The 22,244-nt window shown below is 34.7% G+C and overlaps 3 protein-coding genes across 5 annotated transcripts; 2 read left to right on the forward strand and 1 right to left on the reverse strand.

Annotated features, from left to right (window-relative positions):
• Nucleotides 1–417: 417 nt before the first annotated feature.
• si:dkeyp-51f12.2 (uncharacterized protein LOC100151460 homolog) lies at nt 418–4,025 on the reverse strand. Its single transcript, XM_058756451.1, has 2 exons — nt 3,441–4,025; nt 418–1,961 (listed from the first exon to the last, which is right to left on the reverse strand). The coding sequence occupies exons 1-2, from the start codon at nt 3,722–3,724 to the stop codon at nt 1,721–1,723; spliced, it is 525 nt and encodes a 174-aa protein (XP_058612434.1). The 5' UTR covers nt 3,725–4,025; the 3' UTR covers nt 418–1,720.
• A 1,379-nt stretch (nt 4,026–5,404) lies between these two features.
• On the forward strand, nt 5,405–14,382 carry dhcr24 (24-dehydrocholesterol reductase). The gene is made up of 9 exons (XM_058754843.1): nt 5,405–5,876; nt 6,396–6,551; nt 6,879–6,984; nt 9,394–9,512; nt 9,593–9,856; nt 10,038–10,181; nt 12,051–12,248; nt 13,071–13,249; nt 13,347–14,382. The coding sequence occupies exons 1-9, from the start codon at nt 5,646–5,648 to the stop codon at nt 13,498–13,500; spliced, it is 1,551 nt and encodes a 516-aa protein (XP_058610826.1). The 5' UTR covers nt 5,405–5,645; the 3' UTR covers nt 13,501–14,382.
• Nucleotides 14,383–16,247: 1,865 nt separating this feature from the next.
• si:ch211-121a2.4 (transmembrane protein 205) lies at nt 16,248–22,061 on the forward strand. 3 transcript variants are annotated; one of them, XM_058757066.1, is made up of 4 exons: nt 16,248–16,383; nt 17,703–17,852; nt 18,140–18,303; nt 19,154–22,061. In XM_058757066.1, exons 2-4 carry the CDS (start codon nt 17,753–17,755, stop codon nt 19,454–19,456), a joined length of 567 nt encoding a protein of 188 aa, XP_058613049.1. In that variant the 5' UTR covers nt 16,248–16,383; nt 17,703–17,752; the 3' UTR covers nt 19,457–22,061. The 3 variants fall into 3 exon arrangements, with proteins under 3 accessions (XP_058613049.1, XP_058613050.1, XP_058613051.1); XM_058757067.1 differs by lacking the exon at nt 16,248–16,383 and adding an exon at nt 16,400–16,499; XM_058757068.1 differs by lacking the exon at nt 16,248–16,383 and adding an exon at nt 16,957–16,973.
• Nucleotides 22,062–22,244: the final 183 nt, after the last annotated feature.

A 22,244-nucleotide genomic window follows, 5' to 3' on the forward strand; every position in this document is an offset into this window, starting at 1 on the left:
AAGACTGTTATTTTGAAATTTGCCTCTCGTCTCCTCGCTTCCCTTGTGTGCTTATCGTGACATGTTGCTTATCATGGTTGCAACTTGCAGTACATGGATGAGATGTTACATTCTAAAACTCGGTTGAGTTCTTGGAATTGATCTGAATCTTTACTACTTTAAGAGTCATATGTTATGTGTAAGGTGTGTATATGGTTAAATTTTATACTGACATACTGAACATACAGCCAGGCTGTAGCATTTACAGATCATGTATTTTGTAGAATTGAAAACTGACATAAATACTAGTTATTTCTTCACTGATGAGATGTTCTGTCATTTGTGGTAAGATGATTTCCACCTGGTACATACAAGTGCAAAGATTTATAATCATATAATGTTTTCCTTTCATAGCACATCAAAAAATGAATAAGAAAATTGCGAGTCTGGTTTATCCTTTAGTTGTTGAAATAATAAAAGAACATACATCATCTCAAATAAACGTCTAGCATGCAAACAGAAGTGATGCAAATAGCCCTCGGTATTATTCACTGCAGTTCAAAGAAAACACATAGAATATGTACAAAATATAGCGAATACCCAGAAGTGCCCTTGTTAAAAGATGAATATCATTGTAATGGATGAGTCAGAGGAAGCAGTGGCTGTGAATGTAATGTTTATAGTGTTCCAAACAATATTAACAGAGCATTAGTTCATCATTAAACTCAGTAATGCTGTGTGGTTTTCTCAACAGAGATGTGCTCCCATTATCAGCCACCACAATATGTGCTTTATGCATAAATCATTTCTCTGGCCACATCTCTACAGCAACCTGACCATGTTTTTGAGTCAAAATTGTGTGCTCATATGCCATGAAAATATTATTTGCATTAAACACAATGTTTCACCCTGAGACTCTAACAAATGGATAAATATACAAATTAAACACTTTTCTTTGTCATTAATCAAACCTGTTGTCTGATATATATATATATATATTTTTTTAAAGTGTTGGAATATCATGCAAATTTCAGTTGCAGGACAGGAAGTTAGCTGCAAATGCATTTAAGTGCAATGGCTAGTTAAAAGGAGGTACTATAAATGTATTTTTGATTTTGAATATTTTGGAACAATGTAACAATTGATGAATTGTGAATATTTCATTGTAATTAATTAAATTATATTTAATTATATTTGTGAATGACTTGTATAATATAAGAATTAAACTATATAAATGTAATTGTAATTTATTTTGACATCTTTGTGATTCACTATAGCTTTGACAGATTCACTAGTTTTGATTACAGAACTGAATACACTCCCATATGCAGAAGCTACTTTTCTCACATTCAGGTGTACTAGAATATATAGAATTTGAGATATTTATTGAGATGACTTGAAACAGTGGGAATAGGTACGTCTAACTAAGATTAAAGCCTTCTCTTTTTTTAAAAAATGCATTGCATTATGTTTAATGAGATATTAACCACTTATTTTCAACAGCTTATAATGCATTTTATTTGAGAAAAAGCACAGTATTCTACACTTCTGTCTGAATAAGGCTGTAAACACATGGTCAAGACGAGAACTATCTCAAGAGGCACAAAACACCCCCTCGACTCGACGAGCTGTGGATTGTCAATGCCTGTTTTGAAGCTTCATGAACGCTAGTTTGCGAATACTTTAGGGTGGCTATTTAGCTCCTTAGTTCGGGTCTCAAGAGATGAACGTGGCTCAGATGTCACACTTCGAAACTGATCTCTCGTGAGCGTCCAAACAGAGGTTCAGTGAGCAGCTGTGTGTCTGAGTAGCTGCGTCTCAGGTGCGTGGAGCTCCGAGTGGTTTTGATGGCCACCTCATAAGGCGGGGGAGGTTCCATGTCCCAGTGAGGCGGCCGACCCCGACTGGTAGGGCTAAAACAGGTGGGCTCCATCGGGGGATAGTCCAAATCTTCACCATATACACCTCGCCTTTGCAATGTCCTTCAAAACACAATAATGCAATTATTCATTTTTAATAAGTGTGCTGGGCCTGGGGCAGCGGAACCTGAATGTAAGGTGGTATATGCTGTTTATCAACACTAGAGGGCCTTTCAGGATCAGATAACAGCGCAGAGGAGCAGCAATGGTTCTTAGGCTTCTCCTCTAAGTGATTTTTAATGACATCTGATGGTGAGAGAGAGGGGGAAAGGAAAAGGAGATGGCGTAAATCCGGAGGGATTTGGGTTATGGGTGGAAAAGTAAAATTATCTCCATGTTTGCTCCTATCTATTCCAGTCAAATAAAAAAGCTTCTTGAAAATGTATGCATCTGTTTTATGTGGGCCACTTTTTGGTAAATTAACTAGAGAAGCATTTACACATGTTCAAGGCTGCTCTTTTTTATCAGGTCTACTCATTTATTTAATGTTGAAAATATGTTGAAAGTGTTTATATTTATTAAAATTATTGTTAATATAATGTATAACATGGCATTATATTACCTGTGATAAAATGAGAGATGGAGTTTGAGTTCAGAGAGATTAGGTTGGATTTATGGGTGTTGGAATAAGAACAATATACAACATCAAGATAAGATATTTTGAGTCAAAGTACACACACACACACATAAATATATATATATATATATATGTGTGTGTGTATGTGTGTGTGTGTGTGTGTAGGCTACATAATAGAATTACTCATGAAATTGTAATTATATCTATACAAACTACATATAGAATACATATAGAATTTGAAAAGTACAATATAAAAGTACAAAATTGCAATTTCATGAGTAATTCTACTATATATATAGTAGAATTACTCATTAAATATATATATATATATATATATATATATATATATATATATATATATATAAAACTACTTTAAAGTAGCCTACACAGAAATACATTTAAAATTTAAAAAGTGCAATAAAGAGTACAAATACATATAAAACTGCAATTTTAGACAGGCTATATAGGCTATTGTAGAATTACTTAGAATTACTCATGAAATATTTAAAGTAATTATATACATATTATATATATAATTACTTTAAAGTACATAAAAATACATTTACGATTTACAATGTACAATATAAAAAGTAAAAGTTAGGCCTACGTATGCTATAAAACTGCAATTTCATCTATACTTGTAAATGAAATATATCTCGAAATTGCAATTTTATAGTTACTTGAGTATTTGTTAGTGCCCATTTATGGCTACTAAAATAACACAAAACGTTATTTTTTATGAGTTACTGAGGGGAGTTTGGGGTCGAGTCCCTCTGCTAACAACTCTAGATTGATCCTGATATAGGCTACAGCTTAATGCACTTTTGAATGGAAACTTCTCTGCGACTCAACTCCAAATTGCTCAGACAGTGGTTTTATCTTCTGTAGTCTACCTTTATTTCATCTTATCAGAATCATCAGCGCAGACATTTCTAAGTGAATTTATGATGCGATTCCCCACTTACCCGTGAAGAAAGACGGACTGGGACTCGGGGAAGTGGTTTCCGGGCGGTGGGGTGAACAGGACTTGACTGTAGTCGTGGCTGTACTCTTCATTATAAGTCACCGGGTTTCTCTTGCCGTTCATCGCCCAGAAGAGCCCTAATATTAGCATCACCGCCCCGAGCACCACACAGCACATGCTGAACGCCTGCAGTCGACTTTGATTAGAAGTTAGAAAAGCGGTGGAGCCACCGGTGACTATTAAAAATACTCCAATAAAAATAGCGCCATGATGTAGTGAAGGCATAATGCAAATTCATAACATTGATCTATCTGGAAAGTTCCGCGCGCATCGTCCAGCTTCAAGATGATACCGAGACTCCAGAGTGAATCAAGTTCCTCAAACGGAGACTTGTCTGCATTGGTTCACTTCTAAAGGAAATTGCATATCCTGTGGCATGATAATACCTTCACACTACCCAATGTCTTGATTTAGGCACTTGCAGTAAAAAAGGACATAATGTGCATTGGGATGTAACATGCACTCGATCGTAGCTGTGATCTGCTGTTCACGCGCATCAGGTTTAGTCCATGCTGTCAAATGAGCGCAGCTGCTTTGCTGTCAAACTCCTCTATCATTATAAGAGCATCATTAGAGTTCATGCCCCACCCCAGAGCCGTCTGTAGGCCAGATGCTTATTGGCATGAATTTGAAAATGAATCCCAACAAGAAGCAGACATATTTGTTGTAGCTGCATGGCGATCCCTAACCCTCTTGAAATAGATTTCCCCCAAGATATGGACAGGTTTGAATGAAAATCCAGTTGATAAATACATTTGTAGTAGCCTTTATCAGTGTGAACTGTTAAAAACATTAGTTTGCCGGTTAACCCTTCATGCTGCTCAGTCATGACGTCAGAAATGTAGAAAGCATATTGCTCACAATTTTCATAGAGCTTTTTTAATTATTATTATTATATATTTTTTTTTAGTAAATTAAAGGGATAAAAAAGTGCTTGTCATCATTTACTCACCCTCAAATTGTTCCAAACCTGTATGAGTTTCTCTCTTCTGTTGAAAACAAAATAAAATATTTTGAAGAATGTTGGAAGCCATTGACTTCCATAGTATTGAAAAAAAAATAAAAAATGCTACTATATGAAAAGTCAATTGCTACTGGCAACTGTTTGGTTACACACGTTCTTCAAAATATCTTCTTTTGTGTTCAGCTGAAGATTTAAAATCATATATGTTTGTGTATATACCTTTAATGTTTGTGATGAACCTGCTTGAAGTGATTTTCACATTTTGTTCTACAACATAAATTAAGCACAGTGACTTGTGGATTTTCTTTTGATTTGAAATTGCTAACTTGTTACTAAGTAAAAGCAGTCAAGCAGGTAAACTCTCTGTGGTTGTTGTATTCCTTTTTAGCAGCTTACTAGCAATTACATAAACATAGTAGCTTCAAAATTCACATTTAAACCTATGGTGTGACTGTGTCTAATGTTATAGAACAAAAATGTTCCAGCAAACACAGATCTTCACCTAAGCAGACTATTATGGTTCGTGTTTGATTGTTTTAACAAGTTTCATGACCCAAAAAGTGTCAATCTTCCATTAAATTTAACCAAATAATTTATTTTACTCAGAAACCACTAAATAAAACCCTTTTCTAAACCCGGGTAAGAATATTCTATTAATTTTACATTATAGTACTGGAATAATATTTTAAATTGTGATATTGGAATCATCTTTTATGCTTAAATGTATGCCTATAACTGTACTGCTATCACTAGTCGCCTCATTTCTCAACTACTGTATAATAATGAACACATCTCACTGAGTCAATGGTGTGACGGAGTTTCTTTCTTGTGATTGGCTGAACTGATGATACGCCACCACTGGCGTCATCTGATTTGACGCACTACTGGCCAATCATCGCATGCTGGGGGCGGTGCTTAGGCCACCTGGGCAAGTTCCTAAACACCATGTAAAATATAGATGACAAATTGTACGCGTGCAAGTGGGGAGACTGTGCGCGCAAGGAACACGAGAAATCGCTTTAAATAGCAGTTTATTAGACAGTGTTAACGCATGTAGATTTATGCTCGTCCGCTGTGAATACAAATAAAAAGCACTTGTTAAATCAAAAGCCAGCAACAAGCTCCATGCGCTTTTAAACTGCATTGTAACTTAGGCGATTAGTGATTTAAAAAGCTGTCGGAATGGATCCGTTGTTATATTTGGGTGGGTTAGTTGTCTTGTTTTTGGTGTGGATTAAGGCGAAGGGCTTGGAGTACGTGATAGTACACCAGAGATGGATCTTCGTTTGCCTCTTTCTGCTCCCTTTATCCGTCATCTTTGATGTGTACTATTACCTGCGCGCGTGGATCATCTTCAAGATGTGCTCAGCACCCAAGCAGCACGACCAGCGAGTCAGAGATATTCAGAGACAGGTATCTGCAAAACTTCTAGCCGAATGCTTTTATGTTACATTCTTTCATTTACTTTAACATTTCATATACTTTAGTATTGCCAAAGGTCCCTTCAAGTATATCTATAGTCTTTGTATGTAACGTTAGTCTTTGGTATTGATGATAATGCGTTATGTATACAAATTAGAAATACATGTAATATTAATGAATATGCATGAAATGCACGAAACGGCTTGATGTATAAAGGTAGGCGGTGTCTCTTCAAAGAAATGCTGATGAAAAAAAAATTGATGGTACAAAAAAAGTAGCAGGCAGCCTGTGATAGTAGGGGCGTGGCGAAAAGTTACTGACACGCCCCCTACCATTCGGCACACCATGACAGGTGCATCCTTGTAGTAATTGTTAACTAAAATAATTAAAATTGTTTTCGGTAATTTTATTGTGGTTTTGCTGAATCAAAAAAAAAAAAATAGTGTATAAATTTGATGAAACCTTGATTCAATCTGGTATTAATAAAATGTGACCATTTACATTTTTCAGGTGCGAGAATGGAAAAAAGAGGGAGGGAAGAAACATATGTGCACAGGTCGTCCAGGATGGCTGACTGTATCTCTCAGGGTGGGAAAATACAAGAAGACACACAAGAACATCATGATTAACATGATGGACATCCTGGAGGTGGACACAAACCGTCAGGTGGCTGTTGCCAGATATTATTTTTTTGACAGTAAAATTGTTTAAATCTCTTCTCTTCATTTAAAGTTAAAGGAATAGTTCACCAGAAATGAACATTTGCTGAACATTTACTCACTCAGGCCATCCAAGATGTAGATGAGTTTGTTTCTTCATGTGAACAGATTTGGAGAAGTTTAGCATTACATCACTTGCTCACCAATGGTTCCTCTGCAGTGAATGGGTGCCGTCAGAATGAGGGTCCAAACAGCTGATAAAAACATACAATGAAAAGTGAGGAAATGTACAATTGCCATAAACAACAAATCAAACTTTTTTTACTTTTTCCAGGTGGTGCGTGTGGAACCCTTAGCTAACATGGGTCAGGTGACCGCTCTGCTCAACTCTATTGGCTGGACACTGCCTGTGTTGCCTGAACTCGATGACCTCACAGTTGGTAGGTTTTATGAGAGAAAAAAAAATAACCAAATATTTAATTATTCCTGCATCATTCACTGGATGTTTTGTCCAAAACAACTTCCTTTGCATTTGAATATTAACTTACTATTTGAATTATTGTAAAAGTATCTGAACCTTTGGACATTCTGTGGATTCCTGCATAATTTCAGTAACACATACACATTAAGGGTTCACATATATATTTTTTTCTTCTGCATCTGTGCATTAAGCCTAGTTATGCTTGTTTGTTACCAAGTCTCAGATTACAGCAAACTCTTATTTATGTGGCGTCTAGATGCATTTGAACATTTTCTATTCAGCACACAGTAACACTTCTCTCCATTTGGATGAAGACTGTAAATCATCTCTAACCTGTATAATCTCTCTCTTTCTTTCTGCATGCACCACAAGGGATTTGTTTAATGTCTCTGAGCACTTGCAGATATTCGCTTTCTTTAAATGGAGCATAACGTTCTCTCCTGATCAATATTATATGCCGTGTGTGGTGCATCAGAGGCTGCTTATAATTCGGTTATGGATGAGCATAGTCCCTGTTTCAATGAGGCAGATTAGATTAGGGCGGATACGGGTCCTATTGCTGAAAGTGTTTATAGATCCCAGAAAAGAGCGCTCATCGGCGGAGAAATGTTTTACACGGACTCTCCTTCAAATTCATTTGTAATTCTGTAGAGACACCATACTTAGTAATAAGACATTGGAAAGGTGTGTTGTGTTTGTGAAGTGTTGAACGATAGGAGATATTTCTGGCCACATGCATTGATTCCTATATCTTTGATACTGTAAGCACTGTTTGAAAGCGATCGTTTTATATAATACCATTCCTAAAAGCAATTTAGAGTCATGCGTCTATAATCAAAGGTCAGTTATTTGTACTTTTGACCCTTCCTTTTTATCTCTCAGTTGGCAACAAATAAGATTGACTTTGATGTTTCATTACTTTTTTTTTTTTTAAAAAAAGCTTTAGAAGCAAATTTTTGTTGTTGTTGAGAGAACTACTTAAGTTAATTCATGTAACGGTAACATAAAAAACCCTATTAGTATTAAAAATGTTACTCACAGCCAAGTCCCCAACTAAAAATAAAACAAAACACAACAAAAGATGTATGTGCACACAAAAGTGCATAGATTTAAAATAATTTTCACATAGTGATGGAACATGGTAATTTGGCTAAAAATAGGTATGCGGGTCACATGAACATGACATACAGTATTGTGTTTTATAAAGAAGAAAATGGAATGAAATTTGAAGGATTCTATTTGACATGTCTAATAAACATCAAAATTAGCCAAAATATATATATAGTGCACTTCGAATCTTGTTAAATTTTTCATTTTTGTAAAAATTGTTGACTGTAGCCTATTTATCACCCATTACATAGTACATTTTTGTCACTTTGAAAGTTTAGCCAGTTTTGGGGTTTATTCAGTGTTTAATGATAAAAACATAAATCACAGAAATATGTCCCACATTTTGGTAGCATAGAAATAAAAATAAACCATATGTAAAATCTATATATATATATAGTTCAGGTTCAATATACTGTACAGTTGCAAAGTGTCAAAGTGTGTGTATTTATTTATTTATTTATTTATTTACAGATACTAATAGTAAAAAGAATTTGAAATAAATGCTGTTCTGTTAAACGTTCCACAGCACAACTTTTTTCATCATTGATAATAATAAATGTTTCTGAAGACTGGAGTAATGATGCTGAAAATTCAGCTTTGCCATCATAGGAATAAATTATATTTTAAAATTAGTGCTGTCAGACAATTAATCGCAACCATAATAAAGTTTTGTTTACATAATATATGAGTGTGTACTGTGTATATTTATTATGTATATATAAATACAAACACATGCATGTATATATTTAAGAAAAATGTTTATATATTAAATATTTATAAATAAAATATAATAATATAAATGTATATACATGTAAATATTTTCAAAATATAGACTGTGTGTATTTATATATATATATATATATATATATATATATATATATATATATATATATATATATATATATATATATATATATACATACATAAATAAATAAACATTGTACACATACATATAATATGTAAACAACTTTATTTTGGATGCGATTAATCGCTTGACAGCACTATTTAAAGTGCATTATAATAGAAAACAGTTCATTTAAATTGTAATAATATTTCACAATATTATTATTATTATTATTTTCTTTTTTTAATCAAATAAATGCAGCTGTGGTGAGCATTAGAGACTTTTCAAAAACAAATTTGAACAGTAGTATAACATTAAATGTAATATGAAATATTTAATTCGGTTTATATTATGAATGTATTGTGATAGAGGAACAAGAAACAGTCTCTCACGACTGTCTCGTGTTGTGTTCAGGTGGGCTGGTAATGGGAACAGGCATTGAGTCTTCATCCCACATCTATGGCCTGTTTCAGCACATTTGTGTGGCTTTTGAGCTGGTGTTGGCTGATGGTAGTCTGGTCCGCTGCACTGAGGTGAGGGCGTTGTTACAGATGATGTAAAACAAACACAAACATAGACATGTTAAAACAAATGTTTTAAAATTTGCTCACAGAAAGAAAACTCTGACCTCTTCTATGCCGTTCCCTGGTCCTGCGGTACTTTGGGGTTCCTGGTTGCGGCAGAGATCCGGATAATCCCAGCTCGCAAATGGGTGAAGCTTCACTACGAACCTATACGTGGCCTGGATGCTATCTGCAAGAAGTTTGCAGAGGAATCAGCCAATAAGGAGAACCAGTTTGTGGAGGGACTGCAGTACTCTCGGGACGAGGCTGTGATTATGACGGGCACCATGACAGATCATGCAGAGCCTAACAAGGTGATAATGAATATCTGTAATGCAAATCTGATTGCTTTACTTTTTCTATGGCCCAGTTGCTACTAGTTCGGCCATCGAGGAGCCAACTTTCCCAGTAGCACTGCTGCATGTTTATCTGCAATTGAACACCACTGTGTTATCATAGTGTTTCATTTTCTCTCTGTTTTTCTCTGTCTTTTAGACTAACTGTATAGGTTTCTATTACAAGCCGTGGTTCTTTCGGCATGTGGAGGGTTTCCTGAAGCAGAACCGTGTTGCAGTGGAGTACATTCCTCTCCGGCATTATTACCACAGACACACCCGCAGCATCTTCTGGGAATTACAAGTAAATTACTCTGGAAAATTTCACTCAACAACACAACTACCAAATTATCTTCTTCTTTCTTTCATATTTTGTCTTTTTGTGTCATTTTTTAGTTCACGTAGTTGTCCTAGCCGATTATCCACGGATATAGAGCATCAAATTATCTTGATTCACAACAATTCCTTGTTTTACACAACATTTGGGGTTATATTGGGGTATTTTTTTTTTTTTTTTGCTGTTGAAAGTCTGGAAGTCTCTAATGCTGTGCTGTGTTTATTTGATCAAAAATACAGTAATGTTGAGAAATTGTTTTATTTAGTACATTTCAAATTTAATATAATTAATTGCTGTGATGGCAGGCTTTTTTTTCACTATTCTTTGATGAGTAGAAAGCAGCATTTATTTGAAACAGAAATCCTTTGTAACATTTTAAATGGGTTTATGGTCACTTTTGAATGGTAGTGCATCTTATTGTTTTATCATTTAAACATCTGTTTTGAAATGTTTTGCTTGAAAATATTTGCTTTATTTCTTTCAGATAAATGTCACTTGGTTTGATATTGTTTTATATAATGAAATTACATTATAAGTAAAGCTCAAATGCATAAATACTTTTGGGAGCACTCTATCTATATCTACCTGTACATATATGTGACCCTGGACCACAAAACCAGTCTTAAGTCGCTGGGGTATATTTGTAGCAATAGCCAAAAATACATTGTATGGGTCAAAATTATCAATTTTTCTTTTATGCCAAAAATCATTAGGATATTAAGTAAAGATCATGTTCCATGAAGATATTTTGTAAATTTCTTACCGTAAATTTATAAAAATTTCATTTTTGATTAGTAATATGCATTGCTAATAACTTCATTTAGACAACTTTAAAGGCATTTTTCTCAATATTTAGATTTTTTTGTACCCTCAGATTCCAGATATTTGAATAGTTGTATCTCAGCCAAATATTGTCGATCGTAACAAACCATACATCAATGGAAAGCTTATTTATTCAGCTTTCAGATGATGTATAAATCTCAATTTTAAGACTGGTTTTGTGGTCCAGGGTCACATATTATCATTTTTGCATTCGTTATTCAAAATTTTCAGAATTGTCTTTATTATTCCTTTATCCATTTTTGTATTTTTCAACGAGTATCCCATAATGCAACCATTTTAATTATTCTAGTCCACTGTAATGTGAGGAGTTTAATATTCGATTATGATCGCCACAGTTATGCTAACATTTTGCTGTATGATTAGTGTTGTATTATGATTGGATCACTTGGGATTGTATCTTATATTATTAATATCAGACTCTTATTGAGAAAGCCTGTTCCAAGTTTTAACTTTCAATTTGGCTTTGGATTTGTGGTGTACCCTTAAAGTGTATCTATGGTTGACACTTATACATGCAATTCCTCCTCTATGGTTCCATTAGCTACAGCATTTTTCACTTGTCCCATAATGCATAGTTATAGGGAAGACTATTATCCTTCTCTTCCATCTTAATCAAGCCACATTTTTCTCTCTCACTCTTAACCCTTCTCTTTCACTCTCAAACATACTCGCACACAGTTTCGATGCATTATATCCACTAAAGCCGTCCATTAGCTACAGGAAGTGTGCGTTGTCTGTTGAGTGGCAGGACTAGTCTAACATTATTGAATAAATTATGCAGCGAAAGCTAAGATGGACAAGGTCAGAAGGAGTGTTTTTGACTGTAAAACATGACTTTTCTGAACATGAAGAATGGAGTTCTTCCATTCGCTGACAGCACTTAATTACTGAACATGTTGATTGGTCATTTCTTTTCTGTCAGCTTTTTCTATATCTTGTTCTCCTTATCTATTTCATATTATTTTACATCCACCATTTCTTGTCTGTTTTCAGGACATCATTCCGTTTGGGAATAACCCATTGTTCAGGTATGTGTTCGGCTGGATGGTTCCTCCTAAGATCTCTCTACTGAAGCTCACTCAGGGAGAGACCATCCGCAAACTGTACGAGCAGCACCACGTGGTGCAGGACATGCTGGTCCCTATGAAGCACATCAAGTCTGCCATCCTACGCTTCCACGAGGACATACATGTGAGACATCCAAACACACACACACAAATATACACACATTAGGTGAAAATTGATAGCTAATACCATAAAGCTATACAGTTTTGTATACATTTTTATTTAAAAATATATTAATGCATTTCTTAATTACTAGTAAATGTTAAATTGTTATTTCAAAACATACTAAAGGTTCAATAAGGAACTGTATATTCATTTCAAGTGAAAGCAGGCGTCAAAATGTCTTTTACTGTAGAACAAAATGTGTCAGTCTGTTCCAGTAATGTTCACCACAGACCTTATTTTACTCAAAAATCGAAAGCTGCTATTCTGAAAACCCATTAGAGATTCTTGGGGGAACGCATGACTTGAAAAGCTAACGCTCTTCCAGGTTTTATGACTACAAATTGAACAGCTCTAGAGCAGCCAAATCAGAACAATGTCTATGATGGAAAAAGAGCCAGTATTACCAATATATCAAACATTCAAACTTTTTTTTTTTTTTTTTGGAAGGAAGTATTAGTTTTATTCAGCAAGGATGCATTAAATTGATCAAAAGTGGCAGAAAAGACATTAATAATCTTACAAACAATTTCTACTTCAAATAAATGCTCTTCTTTTGAACTTTCTATTCAAGATCCTGACAAAATGTAACACAGTTTCTACAAAAATACGAAGCAGTTATACAATTGTTTTTAACAACAGTAATAATGAAGACTGGAATAATTCAGCTTTGAATAAATGACATTTTTAAGTCTATCAAAATAGAAAACAGTTATTTTATTATATTGCTGTTTAAAAAAGGTGATTGGATGTGCTACACTGTTGATGGTTATGTGTGTGTTGTAGGTGTATCCTCTGTGGCTTTGTCCCTTCGTGCTGCCCAACCAGCCAGGAATGGTGCATCCTAAAGGAGATGAAGATGAACTGTATGTTGATATCGGAGCGTATGGGGAGCCCAAAGTCAAACACTTTGAGGCCAGATCCTCCACGCGGCAGCTGGAGAAGTTTGTCAGAGACGTTCATGGGTCAGTTAGCGCTTTTCATCTTTCCATTGTTTGGTAGATTAGGCCAAAGTAATACTGTAGGGTATTGTATAACACAAGTCCTTCCATCCATTTCTAGATTCCAGATGCTGTATGCTGATGTATACATGGAACGACAGGAATTCTGGGAAATGTTCGATGGCACATTGTATCATAAACTCAGAAAGCAACTCAACTGCGAAGATGCATTTCCTGAAGTCTATGACAAAATCTGCAAGACCGCAAGACACTGAATCCAACCAAACTTTAAAGGTGTGACCAGTAGAACAGCTGAAATACTGAAAAAACTGCACTTCCCTTTTGTTGAAGTAAATTAACACATTGGGCAAATACTCTTATTTCATGAAGGAGCACCAGATACATTTTCAACCCCCTTGTCATATATCTATGTTTAAGACAAAAAAGGTCCTTATTATTCCTAAGGTTTAACACTTGCTTAGATTCATTAAAACAATATATAATGCTTAACAGTTTGTGTACATTCAAATGTGAATAAATAAACTATAAATGAGTTTGTATAATGATCTGTTAAGCACTATATATAGTTAAAACAAATTTTTAAATAAAAGTTACCAATGATTATTTCAAAAAATAATATTTGAGAAGATATTCTCTATTTTCCTACATTGTGATTGTTGCCTACCTCAACACTAAATGTCTTAATATCCAACATAGTGATTTATTTTTGAAGTGTATTCAAAGGGATATTTTATCTACTAAATATCTGTGTAGATATAAAGATATATAGAGAAAATTAGTCTTTTATCTACTTTTATACACTTCTAAGCCTGGCACAATTTGTGAATGTATTTCTTTTAGACCCATAATGTACCACTTTTTATCAGAAAGCACATATACAGTATTTGTGCTAATTATGGATTTACTTTTGTCATTAGTACAGTTACTGTTATTGTTGGTTACATAGATTAGGTTATTTTAGGTCTATGAACACAACAATAACAATACTGTATTAGTGGCCTTCTAAACTTGTTTTTGCCCTTTTATACTGTGTTCACAATATATTTCTGTATTTGTATTTTCGGTGAACTGAAACTGTACGGATGCCACATTGTTAGCAGTCTCAACATACCCATTAAAATGAATAATTTAACTCATTTACAGACTGCTGTGCTGTCAATAACAGTGAATTTGGCTTTGATCATATTCAGGGAAGCTCTAATAATGGAGCTTTTGGAAAGTTTTCCTGCTTTTTATGGTGGTGCTTAATGTGTATTGGTTTGGGTTGAGTGGATTTATGGTTGTGGAACATATGCTATAGAAAACAATCATCCATCTGCTCCAGATGAACATTAACGGCTCCCAGTCTCTCCCTGTAACGTGATGCCAGCACATTATGATAATACCTTGTTCAGCAGTCATCTCCTTGTCATATTAATTGACATCCTTGCTTTAAGAGAACATTTATCTCTTTTTGGCAATATTATTAATATCCAGTAAAAACTAAACCATACAAATATTAACGAATATCTATTAGTAAGCTTTTGTGAACATTGCTTTACAGACTATTGAGACTCAATGGACCGCTGACCATGTCTCCCTCTAGTGACTGAATTCTACCTTCACATCTTCTTTCTGGTCCTGTGAAATTGACAGGTTTCTTCTGCATAAAATCTTATTTTATAGGAACATGAACATGCCATTAGTATGATCACTTACATAGGTTAGTATTTTAGGTCTAAAAAAACATGTTATTTCATTATTTCACAAAATGAAATTTGTTACTCTGGGTTTCTGATATCTGTTTTGTGCGCCCAAACCTGCCAAAGCTTCTCCATAGACAACAGAGAGATTTGTGTATCACCTAGATATACAAAGTTTTCTTATCTATTGCACATTTACAAACCCACTCACAAATATTTGCTTGAAGTTCCTGGTGTTTTTAGGAATCACTGATGTTGTTCTCCTTCAGTTGCACATAGTAATTGCTGTAAACTTATCCCCTGAACAATTGTTCATCAAAGCAGTGAGATAACAGTGAAGAAAGCACCCAAGAGAATTAGCCTGTCCTTTGCTCATTCACACCCATTAGATACAAACCAATGATATGTTGAGCACTAATTAATCCACGAGTTTGAACATGCCCTATAAAGCCAAAGTGAGAGTGAATGCGGTGATTATTTTCTGTGAATATTTACAGTCAGAACAGCTATAATTAAGGACTTTATCAGTTAACTGGTCCTTTGTTGTGGTAAACACCTCTGGCATATCAAATGTTTTGTACAAAAAATATGCAAATATTCATCAAAAAATAATCAAGTGTTTTAATTATTGTAATACCACTACTACTAGTAGTAATATAATTATTAATGATAATAAAATGTGTGTGTACACCAGTCAAAAGTTGCTTTTTAAAAAAAAAATGTTTTAAAGAAGTCTCTTCAGCAAAAGCAGAAATATTGTGAAATATTTTTACTATTTAAAATAACTGCTTTCTATTAGAATATTTTTTAAATGTAATTTATTCCTCGATTTCAAAGCGGAGTTTTTAGCATCATTACTCCATTCGCATGATTCTTAAGAAATCATTCTAATATTCTGATTTGCTGCTCAAAAACATTATTATTATTATTATGTTGAAAACAGCAGAGTATAATTTATCTGAAATGGAAATCTTTTGTAACATTATAAATGTCTTTATCATCACTTTTGATAAATTTAAAGCATCCTTGCTAAATAAAAGTATTAATTTCTATGATTTCTAAAGGTCGAAAGGTCATCTAAAATTACCATTATTAACGACTGTAAATAGTTAAACAACGTGTGCTCGCGTGTGTGTATGTATGTGTGTTTGTAAATGTACAAGAAACATATTTTACATTCATCAATAATTACCATAATCAAGAAAACCTGTCTACACAAAGCACGCCCACCAGTGTACAAAACCACGCCCAACAATAACGACAACAAACACAAACCACGCCCATCAAACCACTCCGACCGCTTTGAATGCCGAGTGCGTATAAACCCCGCCCACCGGACCGAGAGTTACTGCGGCTGCATACCGGTTCCTCCTTTATCGTACGTTTATGGTGTTGCTACTGGCCGTGACGCGCAACCGGCCACCGACGATTTACATAGTCACGGGTGATCGTCTGGTAAGTAGATCGACATCATGGAGACAGCATGTAGCAGTAATGATATCCAGTATTTCATAACCCAGGTGTAGTTTTCACATGACGCAACAGACGTGCTACGAGAGCTTGTCTGTCTTGTAAGTTGGTGCCAATTCAAATAGGAAAGAATTTTCCTCTTTTGGAGAGAGTCGCGGTGTTTAAACCAAAGCTTTAGAGGTTTGGACACCATGGCTGTATGTGAACAACTAGTGAGCTGTCTATATAGATAGCACTCGTAATTATAGGCGCGTGTGTACTCAGAAGGAGCCAAAGATGCAGTCTAGGTAGGAAGCGTAGTATGTTTTGAGACACAGTCCACATTCTGGACATGGCGTTAGTAGTGAATCAGCCCTGCACTCACACTTACGATTCTTAAAGTGACAGTTCACACAAAAATGAACATTTGTTAGCATTTATGCCTACTTTCATGTCTTGTATGACTTTATTTCTTCTGTGAAGCACAAACCATGTTAGTTAGTTTGACAGTCATATTTCACTTCTTGGTACATTTTTTTTTTCTCTCCATACAATGGAAGTGACAGGGGTCAGGGTTGCCAAGTCTGCGTTTTCCTGTGAGTTATAGGTTTTACACATTGTCTTAAATTATGTTTGACTGAAATGCTTGAAATATTTCATCCATTTTGTATTCTAACAAATACCAATTTGTTGTGAAGAAGGTGCACTGGTAGTAAATTTATTTATTTATTTATTTTTGAAAGACTTTTTATTATTACTTCCAGCCTATTACATTGTAATTTGTGTAATGCATAACAATGACTGTAAAATATCTATTTTAGGTATGAAAGTTGCATATTTTGCATAGTTTGGTCTAGGGTCATTGGGCTGGTTTTGGATTAGTTATGATTGGCCATTAGGCAACCCTGGCAACCCTAACTAGTGTTGCCATTCTTAGTTTGGAACAACATGATTGTGATATAATTTTAATTATTTTAAGCTGGTTTGACTTTCAGATTTTTAATTATATTCCCTATTTGTCTTGTTGGTTTGTTAGCCCCACACAATAGTTTGCAGTCAGTGTGCCTGATATGATTTATATTAGGGGGCAGATCTTATTTAAGACGGTTTGTTCCATTTATGGTATGCCCTGTTAGTCATATGGGTGAAAGGTGATCGCCTCTGCCTCTTTTGTTTATAACGCAGGGTGTGTTTTGTAGTGTGCATCACATCAAGTACATGATTTAAGACATTAAAACTGTTATGGCTTCTGAGTCTTACATAATCTTGTGTGATGTAAGAACAATAAGGCATTTTGTGTCATTTTGTGTCATACCTTTAAACAGCATAGTGACAGTGAGTGAGGGAGGTGAAAGACGATAGTGTGCCTGTGACAATGTCTACAGACCGAGAGCCTCCCGTCACTGCCAAACTCCTTCACCTCATGTTTCTCTCCACCTTCTGGGGAATGCAGATATGGGTCACCTTCATATCAGGTAGGTGTGGTTACTGTTTTTCATTGCATTCATTGGTGGTAGAACATTAATAGAATGATTGTAGTGTAGGCTGCTTCAAAGAAGAAGGAAAAAAAAAATTATATTCTAATATATAATGCACTAATATATTAGTATATTCTTTTAAAGTATATTATTTCTACAGCAAGCACTATTTTTAAAAGTCTGTACTTTTTTCACAAGGGTAGTTTTATACATTAAACTAATATTCTGTTATAAACAAGGTTTATGATATACAAAGTCATTGTTTTTTTTAAAAAATCTTTCAGGCTTTGTAATGGACAACCATCTAAACCGACACACGTTTGGCTTCATCCAGAGCCGGCTCTTCCCGTTTTACTTGCATATCGGCTCAGCCTGTGCTTTCTTCAACCTCACCATCTTTGCAATGTACCATCCTAGCAACATGCTGGATGACAAAGAGGCCTTCCAGGTATTAAGAACATTATATTCCCAGTAAAAAAAATAAAAGATGTAGAATAGTTCACTATAAAAATTAAGAATTACCATCATGTCGTTTCAAACCTCTAGAACTTACTTTCTTCTGTGGAACAAAAAAAGAAGATATTGTGAAAAAATCGGTTCAAACTTCAAAAAGGACACTAGAGCTCCATAAAAGTGGTCCAAACTACTAAAAAAATGCCTTTTTTTTTTTTTTTTTTTACTATTCATGACAATCTTCTCTTTAGCTTTATGTGAACTGAGAATCAGTGCCTGAATTTTTAAGTCCGGAATCAGTCTGAATTATGAACAAATCATTGGTTGTGTGAACTGGATCAACGGATTCTTTGACTAAAATCACATTCAAAAGAAAGATTTATTAATGAACCGAGCATATCCACTTCTCTTATGAATGCACAAATATTGAAGGAATGGTTCACCCAAAAATTAAAATATGCTGAAAATGTACTCCCCCTCAGGCCATCCAAGATGCAGGTTTGTTTCTTAATGAGAAAAGATGGGAGAAATTTAGCATTACATCTCTCACTCACCAATGGATCCTCTGCAGTGAATGGGTGCCGTCAGAATGAGAGTCCAAACAGCTCATAAACACATCAATTAATCCACACCACTCCAGTCAATCAAATAAAGTCTACCTGTTTGTGATAAATTCATCAGACCGTTGTGACCAACACATTCTTCAAATTAGTTATTTTTTTGTTAAATGGAAGAAAGAAAGCCATACATTTTGGAACAACGCAAGGAGGAAAATATTATGATATTGGGGTACTTTATGTAAGGTGACAGACTTGATTCCACCAGCTTTCTGTTTTTTTCCCTAGATCTTCATTTTTTTTGTCTGTGTGACTGTGGCGGCAGTGAATGCCCAGTGGTTTGGTCAGATGACCTCGGAAATCATGGCAGACATGCACCTGATTGAGCAGGCCTGTGGATTGGGTCAGGACATCGGACTCTCGTCCAATCGGGAAGCGTACGCCAAGCTCTGCGAGACAGATCCCAAGTATAAAAAGCTGAGTGGTCGGCTGTGGCTGTATCACCTGCTGTCCTCACTTTGTAACCTCTGCTGTATCATATGTAATGGATACAGCCTATATTACCTGGCAGAAAACCTCACCGCACTCTGATGACCTTCCTGTAACATACTGGAGTTATACTCCCACAATGCAATGCAACCCCTTGGTTAACCTCTGTGTGACTCCGGCAGCGATGATCTGCTCTCAGGTACTGGATTACCTCCTGACAAATCTGGTTATTATGGTTATGGATTGTCTTTTTCAATCTTTGTTGTGCTAGTTTTAGTTTAGATATGTGATGTATAGAGAATATTTTTTGTAAATGTTACAGATAATGGCTGTGCATATTTAAATGATACAATGTTACACTTTGCATGGTTGAGAACAAACTGATATGCGAGTTTAAATGAACAAAAATGGGAAGTGGAAGGGTTATTTTCAAAACTTTTCTTGACGTTCTAGAAATTATGGCACATATTTTTTGTTTTCTCAATGAAGGCAACTTCACTCTGTCACAAAGTGGTCAAACTATTTGATTTCTCTGTTTCAACGGCCAGCCTCACCCTGTTCTCCTGAATTGGGTGTGAATATATCAACATGTCCGAGCACAATCTCTCATTATAAGTACACTTCCACATTTGGACAGGGATTAATATGCAAATTATGCTCTCATCTGGCTGTAGGTTTAGAATTCTGTTGCTGTTTGTTGAAATGGAGCTTAAATTAAATGCACACAGCACCAGTTGCACCACAGAATGGGGTTGTGCATGTTATACAAGTATTTTTTTTTTAATGACTCACAAAAACACATTCTTATTTTATACTGATTGACAATGTATACACGGTGTAAAAAAAAAAAAAAAAAAGATGTTGAGCCAACTTAAAATTTTAAGGCAACCAGCTTCAGCAGATTTTTGAGTTTTCTCAACTTGTCGTTTTAAGTTTATACAACAAAAATTTGAGAATCTCCCACAAAAATAAGTTGAGCAAACTCAAAAATCTGCTGAAGCTGGTTGCCTTCAAATTTTGATGAAATATAAAATTAATATCAAATGTGTTTTTTTTTTAATATATATATAATTTTCACTATTACTGTTGTTCACACTACAAATATATACTTCTGTTCAAAAGTTTAGGGTCAGTAAGTTTTTATTTTTTTATTATTCTTTAAGAAATCAGTGCTTTTATTCCGCAAATGATCAAAATGACTATAAACACATTTATAATGTTGCAAAACATTTCTGTGTGAAATAAATGCTGTTCTTTTGAACTTTTTATTAATCAAAGAATTCTGGAAAAATAGTCACGGTTTCCACAAAAATACTGGCACAATTCCTTTCAACATTGACAGTAAGATTTTTTTTTTTGTTATTATTATTCAAATCAGCATATTAGAATGATTTCTGAAGGATCATGTGAGCCTTCACTGGAATAAATGACATTTTTGAATATATTAAAATAGAAAATATTTATTTTAAATAGTTTTTTATTGCATTTTTAAATCAAATAAATGCAGCCTTATTGATCATAATAAAAGATGTTTCAAAAACATGAAAAATATTACAGAATATTTATGGCAGCCTGGGTCATGAATTATGTTCAATATTTTCAATTTTGGCATTATGTCATTCAAATATACTGGTAAGACACATTTACAGATGTACTCTATCTGAATCCATCAAACTGACCTTTGTTGTGACAGATTCAACACGAACACGTTTATGTCCTGTTTGACTGCTTTTGCACACTGTGCCTTTTGCAGATGTTAAGCAACAACAAACCTGACTACCTGGGTGTACATGACACATTGCGTGCTTCACAGTCATTTTATTTGTCAAACACATGTGATGTGCCTAACTAGTGCGTTAGTCATATAAAATTCTGTTTATTCAGATATAAAGCACCATTATTATAATGGCAACACCTTACTTTGGAATGTAGCTTCTGTTTTCAGTCGCCTTACACATTCTGCTGCCTGTCCATCATATTTGTGTATATTCATATCAGTAACAGTACAGTGCCTTGCGTAGAAATATGTTTCAGTTTTAGTACTGTATGACCGTGTCCAGTAAGATGCTGGTGAGGCTTTGGGTTTGTCCTTGTAATTAGGGATTGACTATATTTTATCAATGCAAATGAACCGGCCGGACTCTCAGTTAATGGTTATATTTACTATATTTAACTTAAAATATCAGCTTCGTAAAACATATGGTCAAAATAATTAAATGCATAGATTTGTGCTTAATACTGTTATTGAAGTTCCATCAGTGTTTAGCTGAAGTTTCATTCCTGTCTGCATATGTGAATGAAATAGTAGATGAAGAAAATGTTGCATTACCAGGTTTTCTGCCTGAATAAAAGCTAACTGCAATTTATACCGCATCTCTTTATGTAAAGCTGAAAAAGTGTGTCATTTTCTGATATTAAACGGCACAGTGAAAGTAAATGTGAAAAACAACCAGCCTGACACGGTTGAACTATTGTGTGAATGACTATCTGTTTGTCTGTTTGACCAGTAATACATTAGGGGTGCTTGGGAAATCTGTTTGAAAATAATTATTTTTGCAATTCCATTTGTGAAGAAATTACACATCACCTTCAAGAATGAAGAATAATGTCTGAATCTGTGATGAATGTAAAGCTGTTGCAGTTCTGATGTGTAATGTATGGAAATGGGTTGAATGTTTTTTGTTTTCCAAATAAACTGATAAAAGTGTGTTTGGGTTTGTAGGTTTTTTGCTCATAATTGTAAATGTTAAATGTCAAGGAGACTTAGTATTTTACTGGTGTCTAAAAGTGCAAATATTTTTTTTTTTCCTTTTCACAAACAACAAAAGCACAAAAATAAGAGCATTTTGTAAATCTAGGTTTGCTTATTTTATAAGGTGGAGAGTTCTGG

This window comes from Onychostoma macrolepis, chromosome 20, assembly GCF_012432095.1.
Source record: "Onychostoma macrolepis isolate SWU-2019 chromosome 20, ASM1243209v1, whole genome shotgun sequence".
Taxonomy (NCBI): domain Eukaryota; kingdom Metazoa; phylum Chordata; class Actinopteri; order Cypriniformes; family Cyprinidae; genus Onychostoma; species Onychostoma macrolepis.

Bases quoted from the DNA above. Each gene is read 5' to 3' on its own strand.
- dhcr24 (XM_058754843.1), top strand. From the start codon at position 5,646: ATGGATCCGTTGTTATATTTGGGTGGGTTAGTTGTCTTGTTTTTGGTG. The intron at 10,182-12,050 runs GTAAATTACTCT...GTCTGTTTTCAG, and splicing joins GCATCTTCTGGGAATTACAA to GACATCATTCCGTTTGGGAA. The intron at 13,250-13,346 runs GTCAGTTAGCGC...ATCCATTTCTAG, and splicing joins TTTGTCAGAGACGTTCATGG to ATTCCAGATGCTGTATGCTG.
- si:ch211-121a2.4 (XM_058757066.1), top strand. From the start codon at position 17,753: ATGTCTACAGACCGAGAGCCTCCCGTCACTGCCAAACTCCTTCACCTC. The intron at 17,853-18,139 runs GTAGGTGTGGTT...AAAATCTTTCAG, and splicing joins ATGGGTCACCTTCATATCAG to GCTTTGTAATGGACAACCAT. The intron at 18,304-19,153 runs GTATTAAGAACA...TTTTTTCCCTAG, and splicing joins ATGACAAAGAGGCCTTCCAG to ATCTTCATTTTTTTTGTCTG.
- si:dkeyp-51f12.2 (XM_058756451.1), bottom strand. From the start codon at position 3,724: ATGCCTTCACTACATCATGGCGCTATTTTTATTGGAGTATTTTTAATA. The intron at 1,962-3,440 runs GTAAGTGGGGAA...TGTGTTTTGAAG, and splicing joins CAGTCCGTCTTTCTTCACGG to GACATTGCAAAGGCGAGGTG.